General features: G+C 35.7%; 1 protein-coding gene across 2 annotated transcripts in view; it reads left to right on the top strand.

Moving 5' to 3' along the window:
* LOC110092940 (protein MRG1) overlaps positions 1 to 13,037 on the top strand; it is a 76,469-nt gene that overhangs the window by 30,818 nt on the left and 32,614 nt on the right. Inside the window, exons 6-7 of one of the 2 annotated variants that reach the window (XM_020817653.2) lie at positions 8,081 to 8,121; positions 9,404 to 9,503. In XM_020817653.2, coding sequence (XP_020673312.1) covers positions 8,081 to 8,121; positions 9,404 to 9,503 — 141 coding nt within the window. Of the gene's footprint in view, positions 1 to 8,080; positions 8,122 to 9,403; positions 9,509 to 13,037 lie in introns of both variants that reach the window. The other variant, XM_020817652.2, reaches the window with a different exon arrangement.

Below are 13,037 nucleotides of genomic sequence, written 5' to 3'. Positions count from 1 at the left end.
ATTTGAAATGGAAAGCATTAACAAGTAAATTCGCCATGTAAGCCACAAGTCATCCTCAAAGGACAGTAAGAGGCTTGTAACGTTCAACATGATCCATTCACAAGCAATAATTAATGAAGGTAGTAGGGAGTATGACAACATGTTTGCCAACAATAATGTGAAACTTTCAATGGGCATTATGGCTCATGCATATTGATTGTAGTAGTTGAGATATAAATGTCGACTAGCAATGATGATAATATTCACCATACAAGCCATCCTATGAATGTACTCAAGAGACATGCAGTGGTATGCCTATGAGTGAAGCATGGAGACACACAAAGACTATGGCACAAGCTACATACACAATATTTTATGCATCAACAAGCATGACAAATCTTCAGCGTATATGAACTCTTACAAATTATTTAACTCATCTACTAGTAACAACGAATAACACAGTCAATGATAAGTGAATATATTAATCCCCTGCAAGTAAGGGTGGTCGGCTTGCAACGAGTGTAAACATCTACAAATTGCCGTAGAAGACTTGCTATATAGTCAACATGCCACCTGTGAGCAAGAGGCCAGATGACTACGACAAATGCATACGAGCTCCTATGAGCGACTGTAGGAGACTCTTCATTTATGCGGTGATCCTATCTAAAAGCAATTATATTGAATGTATTGCTAGTGTGATGGAACCTTTACAGGCAAGAGATATAAGAGCGTAGCAAATGCAAGTGCCTACTAACATCGATAGAAGATTCATCATATGCACAATAATATATATGCGTGTGGTGATTAATAAGTTGCGAATAAAATATCATCCCTACAATTAACCACCATTCAATAACCAGTAAATACATCGATTCATTGCAAGTAGGGAGGGTGATATGCAGCAATGCAAAAAACCTACGAACCGCTATAGGAGACCTATCACCTATGATGCACATACATTGACATGACGACACGGATACGACGCGCATTGGGCACCTGACATGTCAATTATTGAAAATATAGGACACAAACATGGGTTGGACATGATATTATATTATTATATTTTAAAATAGTGTATAAAAATTGAATAAGTATAATTTTTAAAGATAATTTAGAAATAATAAGTAATTTAATTAGAATTTGTGCTTAAAATGATTAATATTAGGATGTCGGGAGTAAGGCGTTGATGCAGTTTATCAGTCATCGAGAGAGAAGATGACAATGTTGTCGAGAGTCGCGTATTGATGTTATGTAGTAAATAATGGGCGTCAATGTTTATAGGACGTTTATCGTTGATGTTGAGAGGGCGTTGGTCGTCGATGTTGAGTGGGCATTGAACCAAGATGAGATGTCAAGTTGCGGGTGTAAAAATTGCTAGCAGCGAGCATCTATGTAAAGAAGGTGTCAGACTTTGATATGGATATCGTTTTGAAATGTTGATATTGTAACAACATCAGACGTCGATGTTGAGATGACATCGGACATTGTTACGAAATCAAACTTGTAACCTGCCAAAGAGAAATGAAAAGGAGAAAATTATTCGATGAATGGGGTATTAAGCGGACGATTGATTTGGTGTTGTGGATAGAAAATAAGAATTTTAGTTTATATATTTTAAATAAGTAAAAATTTTAAATATACGAAATTATATTTAAAAAATTTCATAAAATATTTAAGAAACGCATATCAGACCTGTGTGTGCAATTTATATTTAATATTTTTTTTAATCGTACATATTTTCGAGGTGTCCGACATGTGTCGGATGTGTCGGATGCGTGTCGTTTGAGATACGTGTCGGACACTGCACGTCTTTTTAAGGAGAAGTGTAGGTTCATCTAGCCTATCACGTACACAAAGTGCTATCCACAAGCAAATACAAAAGACACGTCATACACATCATAAGCAAAACATAGGAGAAATATGAAAAATGTAAGAACATACGGGTCATCGTAGTAGACTTGTGTAAACAAACAAGCTACTTACAAGTAAGGGCAGCTAATGACTATTGCAACACCCTTGCAATCAATCATCATTTAACACAATTAAAAAAATAACTCATAAATATACGGATGTGCCGTCTGAGGATACTTCGCGGGTCAATATATAAACTTAAGTCTGAGCACGATCCTTCTATGTTAATGGATAGGAGTCGGCATGGCTCAAACCGTTAAGCAAATATACGATCGCGACATCGACCGAGATATTTTATTTTATTGTTCATATTATGCCTTCAAGGTCTATTAAAGTAAAGATTCACTGCTAAAGGTATAAAGCCAATCACGGACTTGATCCTTTGTCAACAAGTGGATAGGGTTGACAAGGTCTAACCAACAAGATGAAATTCCCCATAAATATTTCGATGATGGTTGTGTTGAACATAGATTCAACCGGAGGAGTTAATTTCAAATGTTTAAAATGCCATCCAAATGCCTATAAAAATCTAAAAACTTCAAAACTATCAAAATCCGAAATATTTAAAATCGAAATTAACCATCAAAACACTCCACTTTCTGCAACAATTTGTAGAGTTTGACAAATTCAAATATCGCTTCAACTCACAAAGTGCTAATGTCTAGTCGATAATAAACCTATGATTCATTCTCAATTTGTCTCCTACCAGTAAGGACGTGCCATGTGTCCTTTAATTAGTGGTTTCACCGCCAAATGACACAACTAAACTACAGTTATGGCCAGAGCTTCTGTGCTCCCTATTGACATTAAATTCTTGAGATACAAATCAATATGATATAATCGATAAGGCAAAAACTCCTCTACTAGCTAAGGTGGATTCAAATTTGTCCCCTTAGGCAATATCCACCCAGATCTATAATGTATCATTGGACGAAGTAACCCATGACTGCCGATAAGGTTCGCTCTATCATGTTGGGTCGAGTACCTCCTCTAAGTAGATCAGGGACCATGATGGCCCGGTACGATGGAGCCATGGGATCTTGATCAGACTCATCATCATCACTCTCCCATCATCTGCTTAAGTGCAAGATGGTGAAATTTCTAATTTTAAATATCATATTTTCAAATATCAACCCATGTTGCTATCCATCAGATACCACATATTCTCTACATATCTAATTGACTACTAGCCTTAATCGAAAGTTCTCTCTTGTTATCGGGAGGGGTAATTAACTATAGGGGCTTGCGCCTATAGGAAACCAGAACTCAGATCATGAAGTCTTCACAAATGAGGGAGAAATCTCTGGACAGTGTCTTATTTCAAACCCAATATCCCTTTTAAAAATTTATCCCGGGACTTAATTCGTTAAAACTTCCCCCGAAAGAGGGGAGGCTGGGGCATGAATTTTCATATCCCACAAGAACCAAAGACCCCCCACTGATTCGAGTATGCTGGTTTCCTATTTTTCGGTTTACATGAAGTTTTTTTATAGAAAGGGTTGGTAAGTCTACTTTGTTTAATCTTTAAATCAATTTTATATGATTTGTCCGGTTTGTCTGTAGAGTTTATCAGAGTTAGTTACCTATGGAGCCATACAATACAGTTAACACCTATGATTGGAGTATGCTGGTTACTTATTGAGCCATACAATACAGTTACCTCCTATCAATAGGCTTTCTAACTTTGTTTTGATTCTTCCTCTTTTACACACAACATGTGACATATCATAGAAGATCCTTTTGATGTCTTGAATATCCAGATTCATAAATATGTAATTTTACTATTGCACATGTTTTCTATGAAAGACATTCTAATCCTATTTCTCTGTTAGCTTATTGCCCAGTTGCTTCCTCAGTTTTATCCTATTTCTCTCCCTCTCTTGCGCACACATACATGCATCACTTACTGCTCCTTGTTCACTTTGGATTGCTTGCTTGCTGTGTCTTTGGTCTCTTAGTTCTTTTGCTTAGTGAAATGCTTATGCTTGGTTTTTTGCTAGTGTGATGGTAACCCACCTGTTGGAACCATTGAAAACAACCAAGAATGGCTAAATTGCAAACTAAAGTTAAGCCTGCTTAAAAATGAGCTAAATAGATCTATTTGGTTCATTATTTCTATTTTTTTTGGTTTACATGTAAAATTTTTATAGAAAGGGTTGGTAAGTCTACTTGGTTTAAGCTTTAAATCAATTTTATATGATTTGTCTGGTTTTTTTTTTTTGAAGAGTTTATCAAAGCTAGGATGCTTTCTAGATTACTCGGCTTAATATTACCCTTTGTTATTATCAACCTATTGGCTTAGATACATCTTATATTTGTTGTTCAGTTCAATTATATTTCTTTCAATTTTTGAAACACCAAACTTACTCATAGTAATGTGTCACAAGATGCTATATCAAAGAAGAAGATTCATGAACTTAGGGCAATAAGAAAAATGAAGCTCTTAAGTTTAATTTTGTTTTTATGTGTTATAAGCATCATTTTGCTCAAAAGTGGATGCAATTTCCTTTAAATCAGCGAACAACAATAATGAATTAGGAAGAAGTACACACCCGAAACTCTTTTTATTGCAAGAACTTGGAAAGAAAATAGCAAGATACTATGGGTCTTCAATTGGAGAGGAAGATCCGGCTCTCTCAAATTCTTAACCGTCGGCTAGAGCCCAATCAACCTAAGAACTTTCTAAATTCAGCAAACAAGACATAAAAACAGAACCCTAACCTAAACAAACTATTTAAAGCATAAAAAACATAGTTAAATGCCAAAGCAACCCCCTCCCACCTCCTAAACAAACTACTTTAAACATACAAAACATAGTCAAGAGTTTGGTCCTTACATCTGTCTCAGTGTATACCTCATCACATTTGAAACTGAGCCCCATCTCCCTCCTCTTGTAACTCCGTCTTTGTGAGCTTCCTGAATTTTCCCTCATGTCTCCCTCCTACAGCCTTCTACTTCGGGATCTCCCTAAAAATACCCAATGGTGGCTCCTTGGATGCCAAAAAGGTGGTGGTCATCCTATACGAACCTCCTGGACGGCTACCTCCAGCCTCTCTCTCTAGGTGCCTCTGATCCTCCTAACTGGGCTAGCTCCATAGCCTCGCCCAAATCAGGAGGCCTCATCACTCTAACTATCACTGGAATCTTTTGTTTGAGCCCTTTCATAAAATTCCAATACAGTTTCCAGAAGTCGGCTGACCAGGTGCTCAAGTTGTATGTTAGAGCGAAGAACTGCTCATAGAAGTCCCCTCCCCTGTTAGTTCGAAACGTTTCAACAAGCAATCTTTAAACTCCTAGGTTCGTATGAGCCGTCTCATATCCCTCCACTGGTATCATGCCAACGCTTTTCCTTCCAAGCACACCCTGCCGTCTTCAGTCTCTTCTCCTCCGTCAACCTATTGATGTTAAAATACATTTTCACCTTGTAGATCCACCTATGTGCATCCTCTCCCTCAAAAATAACCATTTTTAACTTCCTCACCATCATATCTCCTCTGTTCCCTCTGTTTCCTCCATAATTTCCATTTCCCATGGAAGTGGTTCCTTCAAATGTCTCGATCATCCTTTCTACGCTCGTACTCAAACCCTTCGTCAAAATTCTCCATTCTCCTTTCAAATTCAATACCTCTTCGATCATAATCGGCCCCTTCTCTCTTTTCAAATTCAACACCTCTCCGATTATATTCAATCCCTCTCCTTTCAAATTCAATACCCCTCCGATCTCCATACCCTCTACCCGGCTCCACCGTAGGAATAAGCTTTTGGGGAGGCATTCTCTCTTCTCCCTCTAAAGTCTTCACCTCCTGATCTTCCATTCACCTTATCGGATTAGGGTTTTTCCCATTTACTTGGCCGATGATAGCTTCCCTCGCCTCCGAAGACGCTGTTTTGGTTTGGAACTTGAGTATCCTCCTCCTCATCTCCTCCAAAATGGTAAACTTTCCATCAATCTTCTCTTGGATGGCTGAAAATTGCTTTTCGAAATTTGCAATCTTTTCTGCAAAATCAGATTTTAATTGCCCGATCTCCCTTTCCATCACTTCTACCTTTGTTCTCGCCATAGGTATCCGGATGAAGTCTCCAAAACATAAAAACAGTAAAAAAACAGTGAATCGGGCCTTCAAGCAGCAAAAATCAGCAAGATTGGAGAGAAAAACGCAACAAAAATTAACAAGAAAAATTTATATTTCAACCTATCAGACATCTTTGATACCAATTTGATTGGAAGTTGATGCAATTTTCTCAAAATCAATGAACAATAACAAGGAATTAGGATGAAGAACACTCCCAAAACTTTTTTTTATTTGAAGAAATTAGAAAGAAAATAACAAGATACAATGGTTACAATGGATCCTCAATTGGAGAGGAAGATTCGGCTCTCCCAAATTCCTAGCCGTCGGCTAAAGAAAAATTTAAATTCAACAAACAAGACATAAAAACTGAACCCTAGGTTAAACAAATTACTTAAATCAATACAAACATAATCATAATCATAATCAAAACAACCCCACCCCCTCTTTTCCCTCCTAGGGGTGTGGAACTTCAGTCGGATGCCTGGTTTCTGCTCTCACTATTCCTGGCCTGGATCGACCTTTCACATTTCTAGATTATTATGTGCTAGTTGGTGTAACAAACTATTGTATTTGTGATTGTAATTATAATGTGAAATGTAAAATTCTAAATTCTAAGGTGCCACATCAAAGAAGAAGATTTATAGACCCGGGGAAACAAGAAAAATGGAAACTCTCAAGTATAATTTTATTTTTATGTGTGCATTGTAAGTAGCATTTTTAGATTATTTGTATGCTACTTGGTGTAAAGGACTATGTATTTGTGATTTTTATTGTGTGTTTGTAATTGTAATTATGTGAAATTCAAATTATGAGGAATTTAAATTTTGAAATCTTGGAGGGATGACAAGGAGGGAGTATTAGATTGTATGCAAATAGAATTGGTGGTTACAAAATGAAAGAAATACTAATTTATAACAGTTATGGCCGACCTCATTGATCTAGATGCTAAACTTTTCTAAAAGTTATATAACTGCCCCGTTGCACTTCTTGAAGTGATCTAGTCCTAACTCTTCCTTTGATTTTTGAATTTTCAATTTCAAGCATGGTAAAACTTCTATAAATATTATAGAATGAAGAATAAAAATAGGTTGGGTTTACAAAAAAATTAGTTTCATCCAACAAGAGAAGGCTTGGTGGTCGGCCCTCACGTGAAGAGGTTTGATGATCTCTTTAACTTGGTTACATAGGTGAGTAGCAAGCCTCCCTATATTTTATTTTTAAGTTTTTTTGGTGGAATCTTTTCTACGCTCATCCCTACACCATCCCATATCCATTTTGTTACATTTATCCTCTAAAATCCATCCAAAACCCCTCTTAAAGTTGTGGGCCAGGTCTAGGTGGAATCTTACATAGTTGGATTCTAACCTGTATTTGACCCATCAAAACCACTTGGAATTTGGTGAAAATCTCTAGAATTATTCTTTTAAAATTCTTATTCCATCTCCGAGTTTTTGCATGCCCAACGTCCTATAATTCCGTCCTATTGAAGCCCTAAAAGTCAAAACTCCACATAAAAATTCAGCCAGAAGTCTCGTATTCATATATTTCATTTTTCATTGCATAAAACTTAAACATCATTCCATTACAACCCTTTCCAAGGCTTATCCATCAATCCTAATACGTTTTATAATCCTTCCAAGGACAAAACAGCAAACAATCAAGGGCAAAACCTTTGGTGGCACCCCAACACATAGCGAAGTCAGTTTATGAAAAAATGTGAAACCTATAGTAAAACGAATACAACTGCCTTTTTTTTTTTTGGTGTAAATTGGCCATTGATTCAAGATTTTGTTCTCCATCCTTTGGCACTTATCCAATGTGAAATACAAATAATTTCTAATTGGATATATTAAATATAGATATGCATTTTATTACCTTGGTCTTAATTTGTTCAGTTAATGGTCTCCATTCTGATGTAAAAGGAGACACAATAAAGAATTTTATGCATCATAGGATAAATCATTCAATTTATTGTGATTAATTCCTTCCTTTGTTAGAAGTGTTCTTTCAATGCGATCACTAGAGGCATGGCTTTACATTATTATTATATTGCATTACGTTTGGCTCTTTTAAGTATTTTGGCCTTAGAATTTATTAAATTTTGTTGTTTTTTCCAGCCCCTAGAGGCAAAAAGCGGAAGGGTCAAACTGGTACTGAGGTATATGCTTTTGTTTTTTTGAACTTATTTTCCAGTTGATATTTACTCTGTAAACAACTGGAGCTTGTATTCTCCTCTCTTCAAATCCTTGAATTTAGTGATGTTCTGCATCATATCAACCAAAAAAAAGTGCATGACTTTGAACTTACGCATTTGCATTGCAAAGTACATTTTTTGTAGTTCTGATTGTTTTTCCATTGTCTTGTAATCAGAATATTGTTTTGATGGTTATCCATTGTGGTTTTTTGTTTCTTTTATATCTTTTGGTATACTTGTCATCAAGAGTCTAGCAATAATAGAGTTTTAGTTTCTTATATATACTTCATGATAATGTTAGCGCTTTAGAATAGTGGCCTCCATGTTTGCAAGTTAGATTTTCCTTGCAGTTTACCTTTCTATAACTGGACATCTAAGTGTTTTGCTAATTTTAGTTTATTCATGGATTTTTTTATGCAACACTTTGATGTTGTTTAGAATTAGATTTAATTGCTAAAAGTCTGTTAGATTAGAAATTTCTGGGGTTGTTGAGGGTTGTCAAAAATTCCTGTTACCATGTAATCCAGATGACTATTAAATTAATCTACTTTCGAAAATATGATGATTTTGCTTTCATATTCTTTGGCGAATATTGGCTGTTTTCATTATTTAATATATCTCTAATTCCACAACCTAGTTCAACCGTGTTGTAGAAAAGAATTCCACCACCTTGCTCTTCTTATGGATACTTTGCACGCTATAGTAATAAATTCTTGTCTGCGTGGTGGTATTCCTGCCTTGTTACATATGAAACAGTAGCTCGGTTTCCACTGGAAGAACCTTAACATAGTAGCCCTCCCTTTGCGGTTGGAGTATGAATCCAAAAGGTGATGGCGGAAAAGTTATCAGTCATGAATTCAGGCTTGTTGGTTTCCTTGTTCTTGTGAGGATATCCTTATTAATTTAGATTGTTACTCTTAATTGGGTTTTGGGAATTAACTTGTTACTCTTAATTGGATAGGAGCAATCTTTAAACTTATGAATTGTGCTGTTTTCTGCTTTTTATTTGTTAACCTCATTGTTTTATTTATTTGGGCTGGTTCTTTGTTGGTAGCCTTTAATTGGAGTAAGCAATCAGGTATTCTGAAGCTTGGCGCCTTTGGGTTGTTAGTTGCCTTAGCGCCATTGGAATTAATTGGGCCTTATAAAAATCTTTACTTGTTTCGGTCATTTATGTTCTAGTTTCTTTAGCACTTTTTTTTTCCCGATTTGTTCTGACACTCCTACACTTCGGTGATTATGGTAGGAGAAGAGCATGAGATCTGTGGAGAAACTCGCCATGTTACAGTTTCCGCCAACTCTGAAAAAGCAGCTAGTCGATGACTGGGAATTTGTAACTCAGTTGGGTAAGGTAGTTTTTATTCTGTACCTTTTGTGTTTGTTTCTATAAGTTCCCCCTTCCCTTTAACTCTTTCCCAGTAGACATAATGGAGAAGTTTTTAGGCGAATTGCTTTCTTATTTATGAGAAACTTCTTTGTAGAAATAAATCAATTAAAAAAATAGAAGTTAATCAGTACTTGTATAGTCTCCTCAACCATAATGTGAATATTTGAATTTTGCAGCTTGTAGTGATGATTTTTATTTTTATTTTTTATGTTTTTTTTATTATCATGTCAGTATGTTATACTATATTGAGGATATGTCTATCTGTTTCCTCATATAGTTGAAATATGAAAACGATCAAATAATCAAAATGGTATTTATTCTTGGATTAGCAAATGAGGTTGATCTCTCAGAAAAAGCCAAGCCCTACTCTATGAGTCTAATTGATGTCTAAGAGAGAAAACTAATGAGTTATTTTACTTGAGGTAGATTAGGTTTATTTTAATGAGATTTTCTCTGGTGTTTTGTTAGGATATATTTAGATATATGGTCAAGATTTTTTATGGACATATGTCCCTATAATTAATTACCTATCTTGCTCATGGCAGAGCACTCTTGATTAAGGAGATTGCTTAGGCTCAATTTTAGGGTTAGATTTATTATCTAATGGTAGGTGGGATGATCTTAAATTTAATCAAGATTTCATGGTTCGTATATTAGTGGATCCAATATAACAAGTTCAGGGGGTTGTAAGCCATAATGCCCAGGGAGATTGATTACTAACTTTGGATTACCTCATCTCCGGTATCTTGAGTAGATTAGGGTGAAAATGTTGGTGTATCAAAGACATAATTTTGAGATTGAGATGTACGTACTTGTTTGCAGAGGGTTGGACATGTCGGGTTCACTAAAAAGTTTAGAGAGAACTTAATTGCTTGTGTGGTTCAATGGTGCTGGACATGGCTAATAAAAGTCAGAGATATGGCATGTCTATTAGCAGCCGGCAAATTTCATGGTTCGTATATTAGTGGATCCAATATAACAAGTTCAGGGGGTTGTAAGCCATAATGCCCAGGGTGATTGATTACTAACTTTGGATTACCTCATCTTCGGTATCTTGAGCAGATTAGGGTGAAAATGTTGGTGTATCAAAGACATAATTTTGAAATTGAGATGTACGTACTTGCTTGCAGAGGGTTGGACATGTCGGGTTCACTAAAAAGTTTAGAGAGACAACTTAATTGCTTGTGTGGTTGAATGGTGCTGGACATGGCTAATAAAAGTCAGAGATATGGCATGTCTATTAGCTGCCGGAATATATATATATATATATATATATTTACTTGAGAGAATATATATAAGAAACATGAAATTTCTGGTTGGAGTGATTTTATTTGTAGGATTGATTTTGATGGATTTATTAAAATTGGAGCCTGCTCGAGTTTAAGTTAAGTTAGGGCTTACATCCATTGAGGGCCAAGTTATGTTTTATTGGGTTTATTGGAATTGTATTGATTTAAATTGATCGGATGAGACATACATCTATTCAAAGGCCCACAAGTATGATTTTCCTCAAAGGTGAGGAAAGCTTGGTGCCATGTCTTGCAACTTTGCTCTATAGGTAAGATGTATTATTTAATTTAATTTGACAAACTTGCTTGCTTTATTCTGGTCTCATGAATTGGGATGGGCTTTACATTAATTCAGTTTGCTCGTGTGAAGAAGGCTTATGTTTATTGCCTTATGGTTTGGACACATAAACTATTAGCCTTCTGATAACTCAGTTAGGAGAGTAGATGTATTGGATTTGACTTATGTTAAGAAAGATAGAGGTAGACCTAAAAAAAATGGCTAAAAAAATATTAGAAATGATCTTTTTTTTGTTAAATTTAATTGAGAATTTGACTCTTAATAAGACAATACAGAAAAATGATTCATATAGCCAATCTCACGCATGATGTTGTTGTTGTGTAAAGAAGGCTTCTTTGATTCATTGGCATTCTCAATGCAAGATAGCCCTAGGCCTTCTTAATGTAAGATGCCATTATGGCTATAAGGGTCTTTATTCATTCATTGGCTCATGTTTATAACAGGCTTTTTATATTACTTAAAATGAGTGTACCGTAAACATTGAAAAAAAAAAAAACATTCCACTGTTAGGTACCATTGAAGATGATTGAAACTTTTAGGATTACTTGTGCTTATGATGTGATCACTTGCATATCCTCAAAGGATGTGGCCTGCCAAAATTTTAGTTGTATTCAATAAAATGGCTTTAGGTATTTCTATGTTATGTTTTTAGTGGTTTTTGTGGTACATCATATAGTCTCAATGTTTTGATAAAAAAATACTGATAATGTCAATTAACCCTTAAATCATGTTATATAGGTTTTTATATCGTACATTTTGTGAAGTTATGGCTCATTTGTACTTTGAAGGCGCTATTTCACTAACTATTTTGGAGATGCACACAATGCTTTTACTATTTGGAGTTGCAGAATTATAGCTAGTTAATGTTTTGAAAGGTGAGGAGTTATACCTATCATAAATTTGGGTGTTTGGCCCATAAATTTTATAATCTTATTATTTAATTATATTAAATACAACAACAACAACATCAATCCTTTGTCCCACTACATGGGGTCGGCAACCGCCATTGTGTCATGTTTTTTTTTGAAAACCAATGCCTCAAAATGCATTAAACCTAAAAAAAAAAACAGATACAACTCACTCAAGAACTCCCTAAAGCATCACACTCCTTCAAACAATGTAAGAACGAAGGAGGAATGGAATTCTCTTGAAGATCTTCCCACAAAAAAGATCCTTCTAAAGACAAAGTAGCACACATGTCCGCTAAATTGTTACCAAGTCTACTAGAATAAGAGAAAATAACTTGCTTAAAATCTAATAAAAAAGCCAAACTAACTTCAATAACTTTGCTAACCTTCCATTTTTTGATTGAATTTTGAAGCAAGTTGATGATGTTCCTGTTATCCCCTTCAATGATAACTTCTTGTGCTTCAAACATCCAGTCCTTCTCCACATTCTTCAAAAACAGCACAGCACAAAGTTCTGTTTGAGCTGCATCCCAGTGCTGAAGTGGATTACTGAAAGCAAGCAGGAACCGGCCTTTGTCATCTCTAGCTACCCCTCCAATTCCAGCCTTGTAGTTCTTCTTTAGAGCACCATCTACATTGATTTTAATCCATCTGGGAGGTGGGGGATTCCAATGAGAAGACAGCCGAAGCTGGTTGGTATCCCAGTTTTCCGGTTGGAAATTCAAAAAATTGCGGTAATTGCTCTGTACCGCAAAAGAAATAGCATTGGCTGCTATTGAGTTATCAGAATCCTCCTTTCCTGTGTGGATTAGTTTGCACCTACTCTTCCATACCAGCCATACCACTGTACAGTATAAGTTTGCAGCGAGATCTTCCCTCCCAATCAGCTTCTGAAGTCCTTCTAAGCAATCCTCAAAGCATTGATAAACTGGAATATACAATCCCCAGTTATTTAACAGAGAAGCTACCTTCCGGTTTTTAACACAATGCCCTCCAAT

Source organism: Dendrobium catenatum, unplaced genomic scaffold (assembly GCF_001605985.2).
Source record: "Dendrobium catenatum unplaced genomic scaffold, ASM160598v2 fragScaff_scaffold_840, whole genome shotgun sequence".
Classification (NCBI taxonomy): domain Eukaryota; kingdom Viridiplantae; phylum Streptophyta; class Magnoliopsida; order Asparagales; family Orchidaceae; genus Dendrobium; species Dendrobium catenatum.
The sequence above is the reverse complement of the archived record's forward strand: the minus strand, read 5'-3'. Positions and strand labels throughout refer to the sequence as shown.